Raw genomic sequence first — 24,389 nt, forward strand, 5'->3', positions numbered from 1 at the left:
AGTTTTTAGAACATTTCATGAAGAAAATATAATTTTAAACTATAAAATTAAGCCTTAAAAACTTAATTTCTTCATTAAGATGTTTAGGAACGGAACCACCATTAATTTAGTGTTATGATATAAATAGTTCAAAGGAAAAAAACGCATCTTACTTGAAAGATTTAAAAACATGCATTAATGGACTAAAATGTAGAATTTTTTCCTTTTCATTATTTTCTATTTTTAAGCTATATTTTAGTATTCTTTATTAAAAATATTGTTTAACATGGAAATAAATTGTTTTGATTCCACACCTGCTAAATGGAGTGTTCTCTTAATAAAAATTTAAGGGAATAAATTTATCTACTGACAATTTACGTATGTAGATGTTATAAGTGTGTGTAGTCATCAAGAATACAAGCGCATAAACTTTGAATGTATTAGCACATTGAAAACTAAGTGAGTTAAATTTCATCTTTACAAACTTAAATGAAGTCCAGCCAAATAAATGCATTTAAAAATAAGCAGCAACACGAGGCCATAAATGAAAATTAGTTTTTCAGGAAGATTTCTAAACTTCAAAGAGTAAAGTGCTTAGAAGTGTGAAAATTCTATGGATTACTTTTCATTCTTTTCAAACTCGAAGAGAGTAAATAACAGTCTTTTATGAAATTCTTAAAAAGAGCATGAAACTCTTTGATGAAAAATAAATTAAAATAAACAAAATAAATCTTCAACTTAATAGACATTTTGATTTTTTTTTTTTTTTTTTTTTTTTTTTTTGCAGCCAGGATGCGTGAATACCACGGAGATTGATCTGAAGAAGGCTTTCAAAGGGAACAACTCACCGCCACGATACATAAAGGTAGGTACCTGCTTGAGTTAAACTTCTGTTTTATTTTAATGTTTTGCTTGTAAAATAAACATGGAATTTTAAAGCTCAAATGAAGTATTCGTGACTCAAAACTATTTGAAGTTGAACATGAAATATACAGTTTGATTTTGAAGCATTTGATTCTTAAGCAAACTCTTGGAATCTCGTCAAAATGTCAACATATCTCAATACTGTACAAGAGGTGTTTATAAAGGTTTGAAAATATTGGTTGGAAATGTTCCATTTTTAAGAAAAATTGTTTAAATATAGAAATGTTTCAAAGAAATATTTCAGATGAAATAGCACACTATTTAATTTGAAATGTATAGGATCTAATCAGAAATGCATATTTTGTGGAATTTTCAATTGTTTTGTGTCTATTCAAATATATGACTTTTGTAAAAAATAAATTTCAGTATTACAGCTCGATATCATACTCTTGTATTTATTAATTCATTCTTTTATTCTTATAAAGCATTAACTTTATTTAAATGCACGAAATTAAAAAAAAAAACATATTTCTTGCAAATACAATTTAATCGGTTTATTTGCATAATATTTTATTCAAGTTCTTCTATAACCGAAATCTTTCTCGGATTTTACTAACATTATGCTAAAGTAATGCCTTAATATGTAATAATTAATAATGCCTTTGTTCTGTGTTCATTTTATTAATTCACAAGCAAGACATAACATGAAAATCAAATTATTTTAAAGTTTAAACAATGGGTTAGGTTAAAAAAAGTTAGTTAAAAAAATGAAATATTTATTTAAGTGAATGACATTTGTATAAATTTTAAGTACTTTACTCTCGATAATTTATTTGTATATTTACAAGATTTTTCTTATTCTTGTATTTACTTTGCTTGATCTAAATGTTCGAAACAAGGAAATATGCTTCTTGTAAATAATATTTAATCGGATAATTTTTATTATGTTTCTTCTTTAAGTGAAATTTTTCTCATGCTACTTGAATTTCAATAAACATTAAGCTAAAATATCTAGCCTTTATACCTTATTTTGTTTATTGTCAATTTGAGCTATTAGTTATATTTGAGATTTTTTTTTATTGTTAAACATAACAGAACATGATATAAAACTATTTTTTTAAGTTAATGTATTTTTAGTTAAATGTCCGCTTTCTTATGTTTAGCTCTTGAGGAGTTCGAGAAATTTAATATGGTTCAATATACTCGGTAAATAAAAACTCAGTTGAAAAAAATTAAATTCGTAAGAGGAGAATTTTTCGTTGATTTGTTCAATTTATTGTACAAATGCTGTATCCAAAGTAACAGAATATATTTGTTTATTAAAATTACTTATGTATTTTATCATTTTTAGATTAAAATTTTTAAATATTAAAAATAAATGTTTACTATCTTTTTAGCTTAAAGATATCGTTTTTTTATACTTATTTTTTAATCGTCTTTCCTTGATTTTAATTTTTCAACGAATGGAATTTTTATACTATCCTGATGATTACAAATTACGTGAGCTCTTTTGAACGGATTTCATACGCAAAATATGATGAAATCAATACGAAAGTTTCAGCAGTTATTTGGATTTTGATAAGTATAAACATGATTATGTTTATAAGAAATTGTTGAATATTAATTTTTGAATACATACAAATTATTTTATTTTTTTATAATTCATTAATCTATTTCATATTTTGGTGGTTTCTGCAAAGATTCCACTTATATGAAGTTTCTTTGATGAACAATTTACCTTTCTTTAGAACAGCTGTAAAATGCATTAAAATCTAATCACTGAAATTGTTTTTCATTTTCCAATTTTAATAAATTTCAGAATTTTAAAAGAAAGTTATTTTTTATTTGTATTGCGAATTTAATTGTTCGCCGTGATGGATATCTTTTAAATATTTTTAAAAAGTACAGCATTTTAACAAGTAAATATGATGAGATGGGAATTCAATGAAAACTGCTCTTTCTGTAAAGAAATTTCCGCAATTTTCAGGTCAAATCAATGTTTGTTTAGCTAATATGGTCCTGTTAGGTTAAAATAATTAAATTTCCATCTTCAAAATTCTTAGGAAAAAAAAGAGACTAAGCATTCTAGATTACACATCTTTTGTTTAATTTCAGTTGCCAAAATGTGTCATCACTTCATGTCCAAAATTAAAGTTAGATTGTTAGATAAAAAATATATTCAATGTATATAAAATTAAAATTTTAATTAATTCATATCATTTTTGTTGCACTTTAAGAATAATATAATACAATAATTATGAAAATTTCAGAGCACTGTATTTGAAAAAGTGGTGGTTCATTTTCCTCCAATGTAGTATTTTATTCAAGAAATAAGCGAAAATTTAATTTTCTTTTACGGAGCACAATAATCTCATAATATTGTTCTTAACATGAAGCTTGAAAAAATTTTGGTCCATATTTTAATAAAAAAAAAAATATTTTTTTACATTTCTCTACATCATTTTAATAGAGGTTTTTCGAGCATTTTCCCTATTATGATTTTCGTATAGAGAATTTTGAGAGAGATTTAATTATTTTGATCAAAAATAAGCTCTAAAAATACTACAATATGAAGCTTTGGTAGCAAAAAACTTTAGAATCTTAATCCATATGAGTGAAATATAGATGATATCAATCAAAAAAATACAGCAACACAGAAATGAAACAAAGTTAAATAAAAGTTAAAAAGTCTTTAAATTGTCTTTAAATTGCTAGAGAAAGAAAAATCAGAAAATAAAATCAATCATATAAAAGCCAAGGGGAGATTTCATTTTTTTAATAAGTAGAACCCTATAAAAATAATTTAGTATTTTTAATTTTTTTTCTCTTTAATTTATACTTGCATATCACCTTAAGCAATGATTGCTTAAAATACTATAAACGCAGATATTAAATCTTATACTTTCAGGTTATAAAAAATACAGAACAAAAAATGATTTTTGAATGGCATTTGGATTGGAGATTAAAATTTTAGAAAGTGCATTTTAGCAAGTGCATTTCCTATTTTTTTAGCAAGTGCTAGGTAAAATAAGAAAGAACTTATTCATTAATTTATTGGGTTTTTTTTCTTTTTCTCTGTGAATCTACTAAGGCTGAAACGAATTAAAGTTAGCTGCCCTAGTATTTTTATTCAAGAAATAAAGCGAAAATTTGAATGAATCCGTGTTTTCAATCGAATTATTCTTTAATTACTTCACTCTCACATTTTTCTAGCTCTGATTTATAAAAAAAAATTAAAAAAATCACTTTATTATGTTGCAGATATATTTTCTCTCCATATCTTGATTATTTTTTTTTACTGTCTTGCGCTTGTATCTCCTCCTTTTTTTTAAATTTTTATTTAATTTTTTATCATTATTGAAGGTAATAACGTTTTTGCATAAAGAACAGTTATCTTCACAGCATTTCTGATTCTGTCGATGAGAAGAAGAACAGTATAAGTCCATATTTAATATTCATTGTTTTCTTTTTTCCTCATGAATTGATTCGATACATGAATATCTAAAAACTGAATCAGCCTCCTTTCATTTATTCTTTCTTTTAAGAGGAATTTTATCATTATTGAAGCTAATTCCTTTTTAGAATAAAGAAAAATTAACTTCCCTTCACTTATTCTTTTAGCATAAATAGAAGTTATCTTAAAAAAGGATATGATTGTGGAATGTGATTAATTGAACCAGCCTCCTTTATTCTCTCATTTTAAGTTAGATTTTATCATTATTGAAGCTTATGCCTTTCTTAAAATAAAGGACATTTAACCACTCTTCATCCATTCTTTCGTTTTAAGTAAAGTATTTATTATTATAGAATTTAATATTTTTTATCATAAAGACCATATTTCTTAACACTATTTCTGATTTTATCGGTGAGAAGAAAAATAATACAAATCTATATTCTATCTTCATTATATATTTTCTTATGCATAGATATAAATGCCTAATTAAAAATTGAACCAGCCTCCATACAGGTATGTAAAGAGTAGCTGTCTGAACTTTGAAGTTGGTTATGTAAAAATGAAAATTTCTGAATAAAATTCCTCTTTAACCCGGTTCTATTAGAAAATCATCAACAGTTTTTTTAAATACCAGTTAATTAAATAGGACTTCAGAATGATTCAATAATCGATTTACAAACTATAAAGAGAAATACCAAGCTGATGGGTATGCATATTGAAGATATTGTGAAAGTGCAAACAATTAACGGGTGGAAGCTCTTTGTTTACTTAACTCTTGAACAGAAAGTTCACATATCCAATTTCACAGCAATTTTGAGTTCTTCGATATAAATGATGGGAAGGAAGTTTTGTTATTTCTGGCAATTTCAAAAGTAATTCCCTATAAATACAAATTTTAGATGAGGTTGAAATCTTTTTCATTGAGGTTGAAATCTACTTTCGATCTTTGTACTAAACTTATATAAATTCAAATAAGCAAGCAGAATAGTTTTTCTGGCAACTTTACTACTGTTTTATGTAATAACATTTTATCTTGTTCAATTGTATATCTGATACTTTGGCGATTCTACATAACTGGCATCTTTGGCGATATGAAGGGACATAGTAAAATATATTTCAACCCTAGATACTGCTTTCATATAATTAATAACACTTCAGAAATTTTAAAGACTCATGTTTACTGTGGAATCGATTAAATTTTTTCAACTAAAATTTGGTATCAATTCAAAGTAATATAAGAACTACTAGACGACTAAAACGGACAGAGTGTGAAGTTATTTTCATCCACCTTATGGTGATAGCAACAATTTTCAAAATTTTCAATCTGGACTTACAGGTGGTTATCGAAATAATAACACCTTAGATTTATAAAGAATCCTGTAGGGGCAGTATGGTGTAGGACCACCTTTGGCATGTAATACAGCTTCAGAATTACTGCTTTGCCCTATATGTTCTGTTTATAAAGGTGCCTTCTAACTGTAATTACTGACACTAGAGAATAAAGATGGGGATTGAGCTCTGCGGTCACTTTTGCTGCAGTTGTTCGCTTTTTAGACAACACAATCCGCTTCAATACTCGTCGGTCTTCTTCATTGAGTTTTTCTTTCCACCCACTATTTTGCTTTGCCGAGCTCGTCTCGCCACGCTGTTTGTATGTTGCCATAACCTTAAACACCGTGCCTCTAGAAACGCCTAAAAGTTGGGATGTTTCGGTCCACTTGCTCCAGCTGGACGGATTAATACAACTTGGCCTCTTTGAAAATCCGAGATATCCGACATTTTACGCTTTTGAAAAATTCCAAGAATTACAGAGCTTTAATAAAGCTAACACATATTACCAGTACCATACTATACACATACACATACTAAGCATACATATACTACCATACTATATAGATTGCTATTTATAAAAAAACTGGTAGATATCATTATATTTTAATGCTTACGAAAGGCATTAAAAAAGGTCACTTTTATTCACAGGTATTCCCATTATTTTGATAACCACCTGTACGTTGCTCTCAAGAAACTCAATAACAACTATTTACGATTCTAAAATTCAGGTATACCACCAATACAGTGATGAAAATTTATAAATTCATCGACAACAAAAACTCATTGACATGATTGACATATACATTTACCAGGATTGGCGAAATCTTCACAGATCTGTTCTCTGCTTCCTATGCTATCTCGATAGTTTATGGCGTAATTGCAACCAAAACTGATTGTTTGGAAGTTGAGAGTTATTAATTTGTCTGGTACTTGGTAAAGTGTTAGCATATCGAATCATTATTCACTAAGTTCGCTTGGTCAACATTTGTGAAATTGTTGCACAGCAAACATTCTTCATATTTCTTGTCGCGACAGAATTTTAGTGTTTGTGTAGGTTATTTCGGATTGTGATTATTTCTAAATGAATCGATGCAGTTTCGGTTGCTAGGTGTGACACGATATAATTGAACTTGATGTTACTTGAAACGACAAGATCAGAAGTTTCTGTCCATACGTGATGTTGTAATTTATCCACTAATTCTTTTATCGGTAGTAGCGTCGGGTGCGAGCGTGTTTTTAAAATGTGTATTTTGTGTTTCTTTCCTTCATTCATTCTTTAGAAATTGTTTCAGTTAGCACTCTGGCGTATTTACGGCACGCATCTTCATTATTATCTTTTATGTTGATGCCGAGTAAGGGCTCACGAGTTCATTTTAGTCATTCAACAAAAAATATATCTTTCTAAACTATTTTGATTTATGAGATCCAATATCCACTGAACTTCGCTGATTCTTCCAATATATCTACCGTTATATTTCTTGCAAGGGAAAAATGACGCAAGCTCTTCTTCTTATTTTTTTTGTTGCTTAATTTATAAAAAAGACGAAGGCAGAGATTGTCCATGCATTAGTCAAAACCTGGATTATTTTATTATACATAAAAGTAAAAACTGAAATTTAATCGGCACGAATGTGCTACGAATGCATGGGAAAATTAACTTTTAAGAACTGAGTCCCATCACGCTGATAAAAGCTAAAATTATAAGTTAAGTTAATGCTCAGTCAAATATATATGTTTCTTCGAGGGTGGGACATAAATTAACGATTCTTTTCTTACGTGTTCGTCGTTTCATGGACATTTCTAGCAGCGATATATTCAACAGAGAAATTCAAAATTTTTTTTAAAACCTTGGCATCTCTAAACAACTTAATATTTTCCTTTCCAAAAGAAAACATTGGAAGTGAATCGCTAGAATCACTACAAATTTTACTATATTGGCTTTCTTTTCCTCTTTACATGACTTTGACCTAATTTGTTGTCTTCTACCTCGGAACGCAGTTTGTGACCCGAATTTTGAATTTTTTGTATATATTTGTATAACAAAATCATGTAGTCTAAGGCTTTATATGTCCGAGCATAGATGAGCTATAATTTGGAAATAATAGTTATTGAGAATGAATATATTCAACAATAGATTCCCAGAAGGGACGAAATTAGTAAGTTGTTTTCTCAATTATTTCAGAATAATTTATAAAGATAAAAATAATTAGTGGTTTACTTTACAACAATGTAGGTTGAATAAAGTGTCTTAGAGATTTCATCAATCTTTTGTTCAGGGGTTGAAAATATATACTACTGAACTTACCTAACATATCTCTTCAATCTAGAGTTGTTTTTTGTTTGTATGATTTCCTAAACTTCATTTCGTGGGAGAAAACAATTAAGCTCTTATCTTAAGATATTATTTGATCGTTAGCTCTACTGTTTTGTGTTAATTTTTTTTTATCAAAAAACGTTTATAATCTTAGATTAAAAATATATGTCTTCATATAAATATGAATATAAATCAAAGGCAAGGACAAACTTTTATTGAAATCTAATTTTCATATAATCCAAAATTAGAAAATATTTAAAGGTCTTATTTTAAAAAAAAAATCAATGTACTTAATATAGAAGTCAACGTTTTAAGATGAATAATTCAATTTTTTTTTTAATTTCATGCACTTGTTTGTATGATTTCCTAAACTTCATTTAGTGTGAGAAAACAATTAAGCTCTTATCTTAAGATATGTAAAATAGGAAAAATGGTTCACATATAATATTTGGGAGAAACGACTGAAATGTCATGATTTATTGTTCTTCCACTAACTGAATTCCTAAAAGTTCTATTTTTCTTTAAAAGCAATTCAACAATTCTAATAGTTAAGTAGTTTGTATTGAGCACTTATAAGCAAGCAGAAGGAGCCGAGTTTTAATCATTAATTTGTTTCGAATGAAATTAATGTAGGTTTTAGACTATCATTAATTTAGCATCTTGTATAAATTTTTTTATAGATTTATAATAATACGATTCACTACGTTATTTTTCAATGCTTACAAGAAAATAAGATTAATTTCATTTTGATAATAAATAAATGAAAATGAGAGTATATCATAAAATATTCAATAATCATTATATTAAAAAAAAGCAATTTCATCTTTATTGTGCAGTAGTGGGAAGCAAGAGATTCATAATCGTTTCTCTAGTTAGTTTATTTTCTTTTCCTTATGTCTTCTTTCTAAAGTATAATTCCTTGGACTAACTTACAAAGTGAATTCATTTTCATTGCTTAGAATGCTGACGGAAAGATTTCATAACTTTTCACATATATCATTTATTAAATTTTATAAATTCCTTCTAAAGCGTAGCTTCATGATCTAATAAGTTTAATACATAATTTTAACGATTCATATGTCGATTCAAAATTAATTTTTAATGCAATGAAGAATGATTTATATATTATTCAATCATTTTACATTCATAAAATTCTATTTCCAACTTGAATATTGATGAAATAAATCAAATTTGTTACCATTTGTAAAAGCCATTAAATTATTTTCAAATTTATTAATATCATTAAAATAAAGAAGCGACAAAAATTTATTTTTAATTGCAGTGTAAAAAATAAACCATTTTACCATTAAACCATTACTTGACAGATTTTAATGTTTGTTGTCTAGTTTTCTTAAAGAAGAAGAGAATAAAGTGACTGTATATTTAATTGTGAGGCGACAGATTTTTAACTTTATACAAAATTCGAAAAATCTAAGATTTTATTTTGGTGAATCTGATAAATTCATGTAGAGAGAAATGTATGAAAATCACGTTATGAATAAAAAAATGCAAATTCTACTATAGCCTTAGCTCAAATATAATTTTGCTCATTCATTTATTGTTGGATTAAAGGTCCTATAACTGCTATTCAAGCTCTTTTCAAGACTTCAAATTAAAATCTGTTGCAAACATGATACATATATATATGTTTGTATAACAACTTCAGAATTAAAGCTTTTCCAACCGAATTCCACATTTTTTTTTCTAAAATCCCTAGCTTCCTAGTGAAGTAAACATTCTATTAAAACTTTTACGGTGCATCCCCATGGAAAAATTAAGAAATTTGATGTCTTCCTGTCCAGTTAAACTACAGAATCATTATTTTTCATCCTAAGACAAGTCTTTAAGGTCACAGAAGCTCCAGCCTGCTTCTAAACACTTTATCAAAAAAAAACTATAAAAAGAAATTATTGATTTATTATAAATCCTTCCAAGCCGAGTAGAAGCTCTTCATTCTCCATCACAGCCATCATTCTGTCGCTTCACGTCTTTCACCATGGTTTGATAGATTGGATGAATGCTGAAGCGAGAATAAAGAGAAAAAGAGTAGGGTTTGTTACCAACTTAAACAGTGAAAAAGATAGAAGGAATATTGACTAACATTGCAAGCGCGACTGTATTTAAATAGCATTACTTAAGAAAAATATTGAGAACTTGAAGATATGTTCTGAATTCTAAAAACTGAATTTATAATACTTTCTTTTTATAACCATTGTTGATGCTGTAAAGAGATGAAGAAAATATTTCGAATAAGATATTACTTAGATTTTAGAAAACATAACTGAAAAATAATTCTCATTTTTTCAAAAAACACTTGTTAGATCCAAGAATATTCTGGTCAAGAAACTCTGACTAGAATATGATGTTGAATATGAGTTTATATAATAGAGACACTCAAAAATGTTTTCTTAATGCAAATATTCAAATCAATGTTTAAGAAATATGATAAAATATAAATTATAATTTTGGAAAATATTTCAATTTATTGTGAGCCTATTTCATATAGATAAATAAAATATTGATCACATATTACTTATCCATTTACCATTTTTCTTCTGATTACTCTTACTGTCAGAATAGGGATTTTTAAATCATAGAAAAGAATACTGACTAATTAAAAAAACTGAAAATTATTATAAAAATGCCTACAAGCACGAAGAAGACTTCATCATGCTTAAAATATTAGTTAAGCTTCACATTCTAATTTTTTTTTTCGTTAGAATATAACTGCATATATAGGATGACCATAATTAAATTTTCGATGCTTAGAATTCGAATGCACGCCATATATAGCTTCGTTTGTGTTCTATTTTAATAACAGAGAATTGATTTATCGTAGAAATAAATAATAAATTACATGCTTCGTAACAGAAGCAGAAATGGTGTTACGGGCATATTTTCGATAGTAAAAGATTCAATATAAATCATATAAAAAACTAAAAACAAACGTAATAGATTGACACTGAATGAATGTTTTCAATCAGATTATATTTAAACTTTTTTTTTTGCTTTTACATTCACAACTTAACAAAAAGTTAAGTAAATGTCAATTAAGCAGTTTTTTTTTTTTTTTTTTTTTTTGCCGTCCGTTGTTTGAAGACTGTTTGTGTTGACATTTAGCTGTTGATCCATTTAATAAAATAACTTATTTATTCTGGAAATGTAACTATTTTAATATATTTAAAGGGATAGAGATATGTTGAATTATGCTGCTAATGGCGCTAATTCGATGGGTTTTTTAAACGGTAGAGCAAGATTAAGCAAATTTTGCAAGAAATCATGAAATGGCAAAAGTGAAATTATAAAAAGCTGATTTTAACTGTTTGGGGATGTTGGGGATTTTAAACACTATGCAACCTTATTCCTAAAACGTTTTAGATAAAATACAGTAAGTGGTGCATGACGCATCTTGGTATCATCTTGACACTTCGCTTAAATATGAATAATGTGAATTTCCAAACCACATAATGAAACAATGGATATGCCTTCCCCACGAAATATCATTTAGATTTTTTGTTCAATTGCAGACTGAGGCATTTAGTAAGAAAATAATGTCATATGATAATTTATATTTGCAAACTTACTAGATTCATAATATCTGATGAGTATAATTGTAGAATTAAAATTTTTAAAAAGCAGCTGTAACGCATAAAATATTACAGTAAATTTCAGTTTATTTTGTTAGAGATAATAAGGATATTAGGGCAAGAGGGTCCCAAGTTTTCTGTTTCGAATTTTGATTACAAACCCTTGGTTAGAAGGGAATGGGAAACAAGGTATTGATTCTCATTTCGTTAAAGCTCAATAAAGAGCATCTAAAAGACAAAAGTTTGGAAAATATGCTTATAAAATATAAAGCTTTCAATATAAAAGCTTTTTGTTATTATTTTTCAAGAAATATGAGAGGTATATCACCTTATATTATTAATAAAGGGAATGTATTGTTTAATAATTAATATCATATACAAATATAAAACATTAAAAGAATTAATTATTAATTAATTTAATTAATTAATGATTCATAGGGAGGTGCGTATTATAATCCTATAGGCACCTTTTCATATATTTCCTATCCAACAATAGTTTAGAATTGATTTTTCCAGTGGTACAAGAAACATTTGAGAGAAAAGTCTATAAAACCAGTATTTGATGAAAATTACAAAGATGAAATAAAAAATTGCCATATTGTCAACAATTTTAGATTTATAATAATGAAATAAGACAAAGGTAAAAGAAGCATGCTATCATGAAACATGTAATATATATGTGTGTGTGTGTGTGTGTGTAATAATATTTTAATTCTAATTTCAATTTAATTAATTTCCAAGATTTTATCTTAATATAGCCCATAGTAACTCCATTCTAAAAATATTCTCTTATTTCGTGATCCAATTCCACGTTCGGTTTAATTAATTCCTCTGTATATATATATATATATATATATATATATATATATATATAAATTAGATGATTTTGTATACATATGAAAACGCTTATGTGGAAGTTCAGGAAATATTTAAAAAAAATCCATCAGTTTAAACGGGAACGTCTACAGAAGTCAATGGAGAGTGTTTTATTTATAAAATTGACACCATTACTCTCGCATTGTCACAACCGCTCTCAGTATGTTGTTTAAGTAGAAATTATTGTCATTATCATTTATAATTATAACATCGTTTTATATATTTTTTTTACCATGAAACAAGTACTTATATACTATTGAATAACACAGGAATATTTCAGATATAAAAATTTATTCTTTATTCTATTTCGAATGTTTAGAGTTAGGATAACAGGCTTCCGAAAGGAGATGGAAAATTCACTATTCATATATAAATGATTTTTTTTCTTTTATATACATGATTAATTACGATTTAAATACAAGTTCAAAGGGCAGTGATAATTGAACATTTTAATATTTTTTTTTTTTTTTTTTAATTTGAAGAATAGAATAATCATATTTAGGAAAACCGTTGAAACTGAAAATGAAATTTTCAGGTTATGAAGTCGGTATCCATTTTCTCTTCGGGATCTTAAATAAAATATTTTTAATAATACATGTTGTTATACTTCATAAGATTCATAGAAATAGCCGTAATCAATGTTTCTTATTAAAAAAAAATTGAATAAAGTTGCTAATTAAAATTAGGTTTTCACATCCATCCTAAAAAAATGCGTTTTAATTCAAAATTGAATATATATATATATATATATATATATATATATATATATATATATAGGAAAAATATTTTTTTAAATTAAAATTTTAAGTGTAAAATAAATCTTACGGAAGTAAAAGTTTTCAAATGGTTCTTGGAACATTAAGGAAGAGAATAGAATTATTGAAAAAAACTTTCAAGCGAGAAGTATTAAAATATAATTCAATAACGAAATTTTCCTGTCTGTTCCATCTAAATGTCGTATTTCATGTGCATCAGATGAGGAAAAAATAACATCATTATTAGTTCCTGAATTATATGAATATGTGAATTCAATGCATTTTCCACATACATCTACAAGTCTCGAAATTCACAGCCTATCTGAATTTGTATTTATATTATTTATATATAATTCTGGTTTTAAGACCTATATCCAAAGTATAATAAATTCTGTAATGATAATATTTACTAAAAGATTCTTAAATGAAACAGTCTATAATTGATGTATTAAATGAATGATTTTCTATATTTCTATCATGTTATCGTTAATCCTGTATAATTGTTGAATATCCGATAGTTCTAACTGAATGGTCACTTTAACGAGAAGGAACAAAAAAGGATTTCAGAAGAATTCCAAATATTTTTCACAATATACAAAAGATATTTATACAATTGAATATTATGAATCATACCTCTTGTAGAAAAAAAGGATTCAGTAAGTAAAAAAAAAATGTAGCAAAATATTGGTAATTTGATTTCCAGAAAATAAAAAAGCCTTTTCTGTTCCCTCCTGTTTGTGATGTTCATAAAATCCTGATAGAAGTATATTATTGCATCTTATATAATATTTTAGTGAAGGGCTTGAAATTATAAAAAACGTTAAATGTTTCTTGCGTTTCTTATTTTAAAGTTTTGTATCCTAAAACACTCGTTGAAAAAATGTTTCCTTAATTAATATGATAAATGATTTTAAGAAATGAAATATTTTAGTTTCTGAAAGATCTACAGGGTCTTAAAAATTGTCACTTTAAAATCAAAATACTTTTTTTCTTTGATACTTCCATTATTAAAAACTTAGAGCATATTCCTTGGCTCTTATTTTATAATGGCAGAATTTATTAGAAAACTGTCATTGTAGTTAGGTATTCTATCCTTCTTGTGGACATTTTGGAACTAATTTTTTTTTCCGGAATTCCGTGAGAGCATCTCGTGTGTTGTCTATATACCAGATTTCGTTGTAATCCGTTCACCTGTTTGCGTTGTATGATGCTGTTTAAAGGGGAAGTTTAACACTCCGTAAGTCGCTTGCCTTTTTTTTGAACGCTGGGATGACAGCCTTTGTAGCTAAAAATCCCTTAATCCCCCCTTATTCAAACAAGCAAACAAACTTGCCTTTTTCAAACAAATGTGGTCGCACTTTACCTGACAGATATACCTGTATATATTGTTGAAATAAACAAATAATATTGATAATAGCACAATTTTAATCTACTTACTTAATCTTACTTACTTAATCTACATTTTTCTCTGTTAGATTCACTCCCACATTCCTAAGAGCAAATAAATACACAGTGCTACAAACACAAGTTTGAATCTCAATTTTAGCATGAATATCTAGTTAAGCGTATTTTATTCTGTTTTTGACAAAGCGTGCACCTTTTCCGAGGAGAATTATCATTATCATTGCTGTTATTAACTTTTTTTCAGATAATTTTTTCTTCGGCACAATTTCTTTCAAGCGCACGGCAGTGGATATTGGCAGGCTGCTAATAATGCTGCTGTATATGGGAGATACAATATAGTTTAACACAGTAAAATTGAGAATAAAAACTTTAAAACAGGAATAAAAAGTATTAATATTAATTTCAAAAACACAAAATACAAAATGCGAAAAAAATGAAAGTAAGAAATACTTACACAAAGTGGTCGCATTGTATCTCACAGATAATCTATAACAGTTGCCTTTTCGAATATCACAGCTGAAGCGCGGGAATGGTACTAAATTTCCCTCCAAAACAAACTAGGAAGATAGTAAAAAAGAATTTTCTCTCAGACTTAGTGCTATCTAGTTATTGGAAAACGAAATTATCAGGTATCTTTCAGATAAGATGCAACTAACGGAATGTTAATTATAACCACCCTGTATATATTAAACTGCGAATTTATTTAGATTGATTTCAGTTATTGTTGAATCATTACTAAAAAATATAATGGAAATACAAAGTGGAATTTATTTACTTGCTTTAATAAGTGGAAGTAATTCAATGATTTCTTACGTCATATATGTTTATCTGCAGCAATCCAAATCTGCTCCTGTTACTCCATGCGTCCTTTCAGAAGCAGAAATCGACAGTCAAATGGAGGCTGCCAGAAAGCAGGTAAGTTTTGCTTTCCTTTCTGGACTAATGAATAATGCAACTGATCTTCAATGAATTGAAAAATATATATTAGGAGTAAGCATTCAAAAACAACCTAAAGTTTTGTTATTTATTGAAAAAAAATTTTTTTTTAATTTTTATCTTATTACGATTAAGAATATTGAATCGTAAGTTAAGTATATAAAAAACAAATAAACTTTATGTATAGCATTATATTATAAAACGTCATGCAAAAAGTTAGATCATATTATAATTTTTCTTTTTAATTAAATTCTTCATTCAAACGTTCTTTTTATTATCAATATAACTCATAAATTTAATTTTTTTAATCAAGATATTACTTTACAGTTAATAAAGTAATTCCCAATAATGCTTACCTTAAGTCGGAAAATAATTTTATTTTTCTATCAAAATTGAGAGAATTGAGAAATTAAATAGGCTTTTTACACAAAAGAGATCTGCCTCTCGTCAACTAAAAAGGATAATTTACAATAGCTTCTGACAGTTTTCTTGAAATGCTTTGAATCCTTTTTTTTTTCTTTCTTTTCCTTTGAATCTGCTTTCTTAACGAAAGTCAGAATCTATGTAAATCTATTCTTCTCGTGATGATGAATATTTATATTTGTTGAATAAAAAGAATTCATTTCATATCTCCCCTTTGTATAATTTCAAAGCTTCTCTCAAGGTAATCGAACAGTAATTTCTACTCTTTTAATTTGCTTTCTTGCTCTCAAATGCCTCACTTTCTTTAGTTCATATGCAATAAATTAAATTTGTGTCAAAAACTTTAATATAAGCTTTCGAAATAAGGTGAATTGCAATTTAATTTAAAAGCACATTAAAAGTAAAATATGAATAGTTTAATCTATACTGTGTTATTTAATGTTTTTAAGATTTAAGAAAAGCATTTAGACTATGCTATTGCTCATTTAAAAATTATTTAGTTATGTGCAAAATTATGCTAAAGTACAATGGATAATTCTTCTTGAAAATCAACTGTTGGTGGTGTTATATGTACTATGTTACTATAAATAGTAATCTATATTCTAATCTTCGACTGAAAATGTGAAATAGTGATGAGATCAGATTAGAATTTCGGTCTAAATAACTTGAGTTTGGTACATAAAAGCACACTATGATAGCAAATAATTTAGGGAGTATGAATGTTATCTCTTAAATAGTTATAAACATTACGTAACTATAAATCCTTTCTTTGAAAACTTAAATTTGAATGTAAAATATTAGGATTTTGTGTTGCAGTGTGAATATTTAATCATTAAGGTTTTAATACTAGTTTTTATATGAAAGTAAACACGATTCTTAATTTAGTTTAGCCACAATAATTATCCATTTTTAATAATCCCTGCATTATAACTATTTTGTATGGATCTTGTAATTTGAAACTCGGAATAATAAATGAAGGCGACTCTTCAGATAGCCCCCTGCTTTTATAACTTCTACCTCACGGCAGTAGATAGTATATAGTATCGGGACTAGCATACGACAGTTTCACTTAATTAAAGAAATTTTAATGGCATCGGACTTCTATTCTATTCCCTTTCCCTCGTGTAACCCCCGTCCTCGTCCTGCCTCTCAGATCTTACTACAAAGACCACCGCGCCCTTTATAATAAAGATGCATGAAAACTTTTATTTTTCGCTGTCAAAACTGGCGATAAAATATCAGTTTCGGGTATGATGGTTACGAATAGGAGGCACCATTCTGATAAATATCCGTTGGGTTCTTGAGCATTGTGGAAGTCAAACATTTTCCTGCCTGTGTGAGAAATAAATTTGGATGAAGAAAAGAAAAGAACGTTATATTAGCTCTGATATTTGACCATGTTGAAAATTGCGATGACTATACTTGAATAAATAGGATAACTTGAAAAGAGGAAATTTATTTAATTAATTAGGCAGTCTGTTAATTTAATGCAAGAATAATGATGCATAAATAGTTATATATCAAAATGGTTTGATATCTTCTAAGCACAAATAAAAAGAATAGAAAGAATTACTTGTTTTATTAAAAAAAAATGCTTATTCATTTTTATTTTACTTAAAGGAATATGAAAATTTCATAATAAAATAAATAAGCCTCTTTCATATATATTCTTATAAATCTTTTTTAATTTATAAAGAGTTGGCATATTTTGATAATGCATTTCACTATGTTAGGAAGAAAAAGTTTACTTTCTTTAAATTGAATATAGTAAAATCGTCCAAATAATTCTCATGCTGCCCACTAGATTTAAGGCTAAAAAATTTGAACGTAATTGTTTCTTAAACAGTATCTGCTTGTAAAATTTTTTCTCAAAAGTTTTATTAAATTTTGATTCATTAAATAATAAGCAACATTTTGTAACTTCTAAATATCGCGCCATATTTTCGCAAAAGAATTACGTTATTTAAAATTTAATGAATTAGTCTTTCAACAATGAAAATCTTATTTCAGGGAATTTGTGTTTCAATCAAAAAGATCAAAAGTAATTTTAAATGCAACATTTTTTTTCCCTTTACATAAAAGAGTAGAAAATTATAGCAGGATATATAAAATCACTGCCTTAGCCATAAGCAAAGTTTCCATTTTTCCAACCGAAACTGATCTTAATGGAAAAGCAAAGATTAAAACATCGAATAAGAGCAGTTAATTTGTCATATAAGAGCAATGATTTGAAAATAAAAAGGTTAAAAGAGATGACAAAATACTTTCTGCTCTTGCGTATCGGTCCGACATAATCTTTATAAACACACACGAAATCATAAGCTATTTTTCTCGACTATTACTGTCAGTATTATCAGGGAAAAATTGTTAAGATTTTTCGATAGATTCGAGGAAAATAACGAAAATAACTAAAAAAAGACTATTTACTAAAAATTTAAGAACAGTGGAAAATAAAAGAACCAATGAAATCAATACAAAAGCCCTGAAGATGAGTTTTCCAGGTAATATTAAATTTTATTGGTTTAAGCAATCCTGCAAATTATGGCTAGTTTAATTTGCAGGAATCTTAGTGTCATCCTAAGATTCCATCTACATCCTGATATGCATATTTACTTACTGATATGCATATAGTTTAGTGATAAAATGTTTTCTCCCATATCAGGGATAGTATGGGTTCTAAAGATCCAATTGCACCAATTATAGAATTTGAAAAAAAATATATATAATGGGCTTCTGGTTAATGATTGATTTAAACACTATAACGTTGATGAGGTGCGGAAAATATGAAACTGATACATTAGCTGAGCTTAATCGTCTGAAAAAAATGTTAAGTTTCGAAATTTAACACAAAAATTGTTCCAGCGGTGCTTCAAAATAGATTCCTAATCAACAAATGTGATACAAATCATATACGGGTATTTTTTGGTATTTATAAACAATCTAAAATATATCGTATCTTTAATATAATTTCATAAAGAAAGTCTACATAATCATGAAATATTAATTTAACTTCTAAACATCCAACATATCTTAAAGAGCCTAGTGACAGCGCTTGCTTCACTTTTTAGCTTCACAAAGTAAGAAAATATTTTTTCCTTCTTTTTCTTTTCAAACAAGAAAAGCAGCTCACGACACAATCGTGTCTCGCAAACCGGCGACGTAACATCTGCTGCAGGTGAAGTAGACAGCTAGGAATTACACCATCGTCTTGAGTAATGGCTATTCAGGTTGTCATGGCAACGGCATCTTGAATCCACTTTGCGAATTCTGGTTCCCATTTGGAAGGTGGGGAACTTCTTTTTGAAGAATCACCTAAAATAAAAGAAGAAAACGGAGTTGTCATGATCACATCATTTAGTTCCTTTTCTTGCAGGATGGCTTGCTAAATGTCACCGAAAACGGCGTATTCAAATTCTAACAGTGTTTTTGTCATTTTGCACTGATTACAATAAACTTTTGCCGCGGGGGTTTTATTCTTCTTACCTTCTTCACGTTTTTTGCTTTTTTTTTAATACTTTTGTGTCGTTTTCATTCAAATCTAAACAATGTTTTGATAAATACAAAAAAAAATCATTTTAAAAGGTGACCATCTTACGAAACTATTTTTAATTCAGAAATACCAAGACTTTTTGGAAATAAAGCCATTTTATTTACAAAATGCCAAATTCTAATTATGAAAAAATAGCTCTTTCAAATAATTAGGTAATCAAATGAAAATGACAATGAAAACATCATATTTTCATGACAATTCAATTCAATCAAATCTTTACTGTACTAAAGGAATTTGGAAAAACATTTATTCATTGTAAAAACAAATAAAATAGAGAAGATGAAATCTACTATCGCAAATTTTGTGTCATCATGTGAAAACATTATTATTTTTTAAAGGCATTATTATATATATATATATATATATATATAATGGTAATTTTTTTAAACTTTCATTTTTAATTTTTCTAGCTGGCAAACAAAGTTTTGAAGCTCGACCAATTTTGAGATGGGAAAAAAACAAAAACAAAAAAACAAAAAAAAAACATCGTTTTTCTAAATATTGACGCTTGCGTAATTTGATAGTCTTGTGATTGTTTCAAACCGGTTTAAACTGGTTAATGATTTAAATTAATTAAGACAATTCTTAAGAATTCAGAGAATGTATAAATTGGAAATGAAATTGTAACTTTAGTTGGCGATAAATCGCCAATTGTGACAATCTTCTGCATTATTTTCTAATATCTTTATTTTAATTTCTTGAAATTATCCCTGAACCAACAATCTATATTTATTTTTAAAAAACGTTGCCCGAGTTAGATAAAATTTGCACTGTCAGTTTTATAAGATTCTTTCATATATATATATGTATACACACACACATATATATATTGTTATGGATTCCACTACTAAGTTCACCACATAAGACACCAGGTTCATTGTAGAGGGTGTATGGTGTGAAAACAATCAGCAAGTTCAATAACGAACGACGACTTTTATTAAACACAAATACACTGACAACGAATACAAAGACGGCAACTACACACAGCCGAGATGTATACACAGCAGCACATTACAGCAGACAGTTGACTTAAGTAATAATTTGGAAGAAAAAACGACTGCACACACAAAGCGCCCAGACAGAATTCAGCAGGAGAGGGAATCTTCAGAGCTTCGCTTTACGGTCTCGCCAAACGACTAAAATTCTCCACTGTCTCCAACTGTCGACTCACTACTACACGACTGGCTACCCCACACACGACACGACACTGCTTCATCAATAAACGCCAGGACTCGGCACACAGCAGTTCAGCACTGACTTGAGCTCCACACACGCTGGACTATTCTGCCGTTATTTCTTTATCCTCTCGACGACTTGTTACTTGTCTTGGACTCCAACTGCGATTACGATTCCTTGCAGATTGAGAGTACCGGCCTTTTATAGTTGCCGTTAGGCGGGCCGAGAAGGTTCGGGACCAATCAGGCGCAGCTTGGTTCATGATGGATGTATCGCTAAAATTCACAAAGTTTCCAGTAATATCTTTTTTGTCACCAAATAATCACCAAGTTTGTCGCCAAGCTCTGAGATCACTGTCGCGGCACCCGATTAGCACCCACAAGGCTAACGGTAAAACGGACTTTTCAGTGATTGAACTAACCGTGGTGGGAAGCAACTTTACAGGCTTGTAACAATATTTATATATAGAGTGGGGTCCAAAATTTTGGACACTTTTGAAAATCTTTATGTTTTCTAACTTGGTGTGTTTATAGAAAATGTTACATTTTACAAAATGCAAACTCTTTAATATCATTTTAAAGAGAATTTAATGCTGATTTCAATACAAAAAGCAAAGATTCGAATACTTGCAATAAAAAAAAAGTTATTCTTACTTTAATATGAATAACGAACACACTGATGAAGTGAATTGTATTTCTAACTTTCCTGACAAATCACAGTTCTTGTTCTGGAAATCAATCAAATGTTAATAACTGCTAGCAAAAGCTGATATCATGTTTAAAGTTGGAACAAGTCATTATTGTGCTTTTTTATGTATAAGGAAGACTATTTTTTATGTAATCAAATTGCAAGTTAGAAATTTTGTTAAACTTTTTAATCTATAGTTGGAATTGTTGTAAGTATTTCTAATGTTTCGTCAAGAAGCAATGACATCAAATAAAGGAATATATTGGCCACCTAGAAAGAGAACTAAGATTATTGTGTTACATGAATGTGGTCTTTCCTAAGGTGAAATTGAAAGACAGGTGGGTGGTTCAGTGACTATATCTGGAGTCCAAAATTTTTGTTTACGATAGCAAAAGACAAATTCAATAAAAAACAAAAACAAAGCAGGAAATGTCTGAAAAAGGTGCACCACATCTGTTGATGACAGAAGAATAAAAAGACTATATATCCAAGATAGAAGAATGTCATCAGCGGCCACCAAAAGTCAACTGAATGATGCTGGCTTTTCTGTCAGTTCAAGAACAACCAGGAGAAGATTACTAGATGTTGGAATAAGAGGTAGAATACCTCGAAAAACATCTTATCTCAATTTACTGCAGTGCGTAAAAAGATTACAGTGGGCAAAGGAACACATTAATTGAACTGATGATCAGTGGTCACAAATTATATGGATTGATGAAACAAAGATATTGTTATTCGGTATTTTTGAGCGAAAATATGTAAGACGCAGAACAGCCGAAGAACTAAATTCTGACTGCATTCAGGCAACTGTGAAGAACTCAGTTAGTGGTATGATTTGGCCATGCATGTCTGCAGACGATATTGGTTTCCTTCATGTTATTGATGGGACATTAAATGCAAGACTATAATAGGTTCAAAACTTACACCTACCATCAGTGATCTTTTTCCCAACATCGCATCATTTATTTTTCAGCAGGATTCAGCTCCTTGCCATACAACAAAAATATCGAAACTGTGGTTTAGTACAAAGAGCATTGAATTTTTATCATGGCCAGGAAACAGTCCTGACCTCAAAACTATTGAGAATTTATGACACCGTTAGAAAACTCTTGCACATTTAAAGCGCTCATCAAATAAAAGAGAATTAATTGCGGCTGCAATTGTTTCCTGGCATCATGCAATAACGAAGAAAGAGTTTAAAACTCTGTCAGCTCAATGAAACATCGTTGTGAACATGTAATAAAAGAAAAAGGTTAAATAATTACTGATAACTGCAGTCATCAGCATCTAATGTATCTCGATAATTATTGTCTCTCAACTTTTTTATACATAAATCACGAGTGGCTGGCAAAAAGAGCCATTTTGGCAGCAAAAAATGTGGACGTCGATGATTTAAACTTCAAGAAACAGCAGTCGTTGCCAGTCTACTTGGTATCATACGCATTGATCGATACAGTTTGCGATGTTAACGAAGCTGTAAATTATCCAACAGAGTTTTTGAAGTCACTGGATTTACCAGGCATGTCACCACACCTTCTACGACTGAAAGTTGGATCTCCGGTTATTTTACTTCGGAATTTGAACCCACCATGGTTATGCAATGACACGCGATTGGTCATTAAAAAATTGACGAAAAACGTTATCGAAACCACCATTTTGAATGGTAAATTCCGAGCCGAAAATGTTTTGCTGCCACGAATTCTAATGATTCTCACAGATGTGCCACTCGAATTAAAACGCTTTCAATTTCCTATTGCATTCGCAATCGCAGTGACAATCCATAAGTCGCAAGGCCAAACGATGTTTGTTTGCGGCTTAGATTTGGGCACACCATGTTTTTCACACGTGGCATGTTCTCGCGTGTGCAAACTATCGAGCTTATTTGTGTTGGCTAAAGACGAACTGAGAAAAAATATCGTAAACTCAATTGCTCTTCGACATGAATATTGATTTTCTTTATTTCATAATTTTACTTTAGGACAAAAAATATATTACTTTTTTCACTTTACGTTTAACTTTTAAGACATCAAACAATATATATGTTCGTTATGTTAATGAAATGCATTGTATTGAGGAAATGAAAGTTTGATGTTTTTTAGTTTTTATCGGCGATCATCGTCTACAGTGCTCCATTCCTCTTTCTGGCATAGATCCCCTTCCTACACACTTCCAATACATTCGTTAACAACCAAAATATTCAATAGAAATAATTTATAAGGCAGAACAACGTTTGCCGGCTCAGCTAATATATATATATATATATATATATATATATATATATATATATATATATATATATATATATATATATATATATATATATATATATATATATATATATATGGGGGGGTGCAATGATATGTCTTTCAATTTATTGTATTCTTAATTAATTTCCTATTTTTTTTCTTAAATTAGTCCATACTATTTTGTTCTGAAATTTTCTCTTATTTCCTAATTTAAATCCTACTTTTTTATTTAATTATTGCCAACACCCTCTCTAAAAATTCCTCCTTTGTTTTCCTTTATCAAGAGGGGCTAAGAATTTCTGGAGCCTATTCAGATATATTAAATATAACTTGGATTCCCTTTCCTAATGCGACGTTTGTCAACAAAATCCATATCTACATCTCGTAACTAAACAACTAATGGAAGAAATTATATATAGTTTTTATTTTATGCAATATTATAGTCAATAAAGTAATATTTTAAGTACTGAAGTCTTTCTGAAAAAAATAATCCTATTTTTATACACACATGCTACTCACTCTAATCGTGGCCTCATAGGTAAGTCAATAAACGTTGAAGATAGGCATGATCTTCCAAGAAACAAAATGATTTACATTTCTTTAAAATTATATTCTGCGCTCTTTGAAACAATATATGCTGTTCTAAACACGTTACGTTTATAAAATCTAATTTTTCTGGAGTGATCTGTCTTTTTCAGTCAAGCAATCAGTACAAGTATCTATTAAAATAATTTTGACATTTAAACATTTAAAGGTCAAATTTTCGGTGTTAAAATTGAATGGGTTTTAAATCTTTTGGATACTAC

At 28.5% G+C, this 24,389-nt stretch overlaps 1 protein-coding gene across 1 annotated transcript in view; it reads left to right on the top strand.

The window, feature by feature from the left end:
* Positions 1 to 24,389, top strand: part of LOC129959784 (regulator of G-protein signaling 7-like) — a 203,831-nt gene that overhangs the window by 139,211 nt on the left and 40,231 nt on the right. The window contains exons 8-9 of the mRNA XM_056072679.1: positions 767 to 844; positions 15,400 to 15,480. Of these exons, the coding sequence (XP_055928654.1) occupies positions 767 to 844; positions 15,400 to 15,480 (159 nt within the window). The remainder of the gene's footprint in view (positions 1 to 766; positions 845 to 15,399; positions 15,481 to 24,389) is intronic.

Source organism: Argiope bruennichi, chromosome 2, assembly GCF_947563725.1.
Source record: "Argiope bruennichi chromosome 2, qqArgBrue1.1, whole genome shotgun sequence".
NCBI lineage: Eukaryota > Metazoa > Arthropoda > Arachnida > Araneae > Araneidae > Argiope > Argiope bruennichi.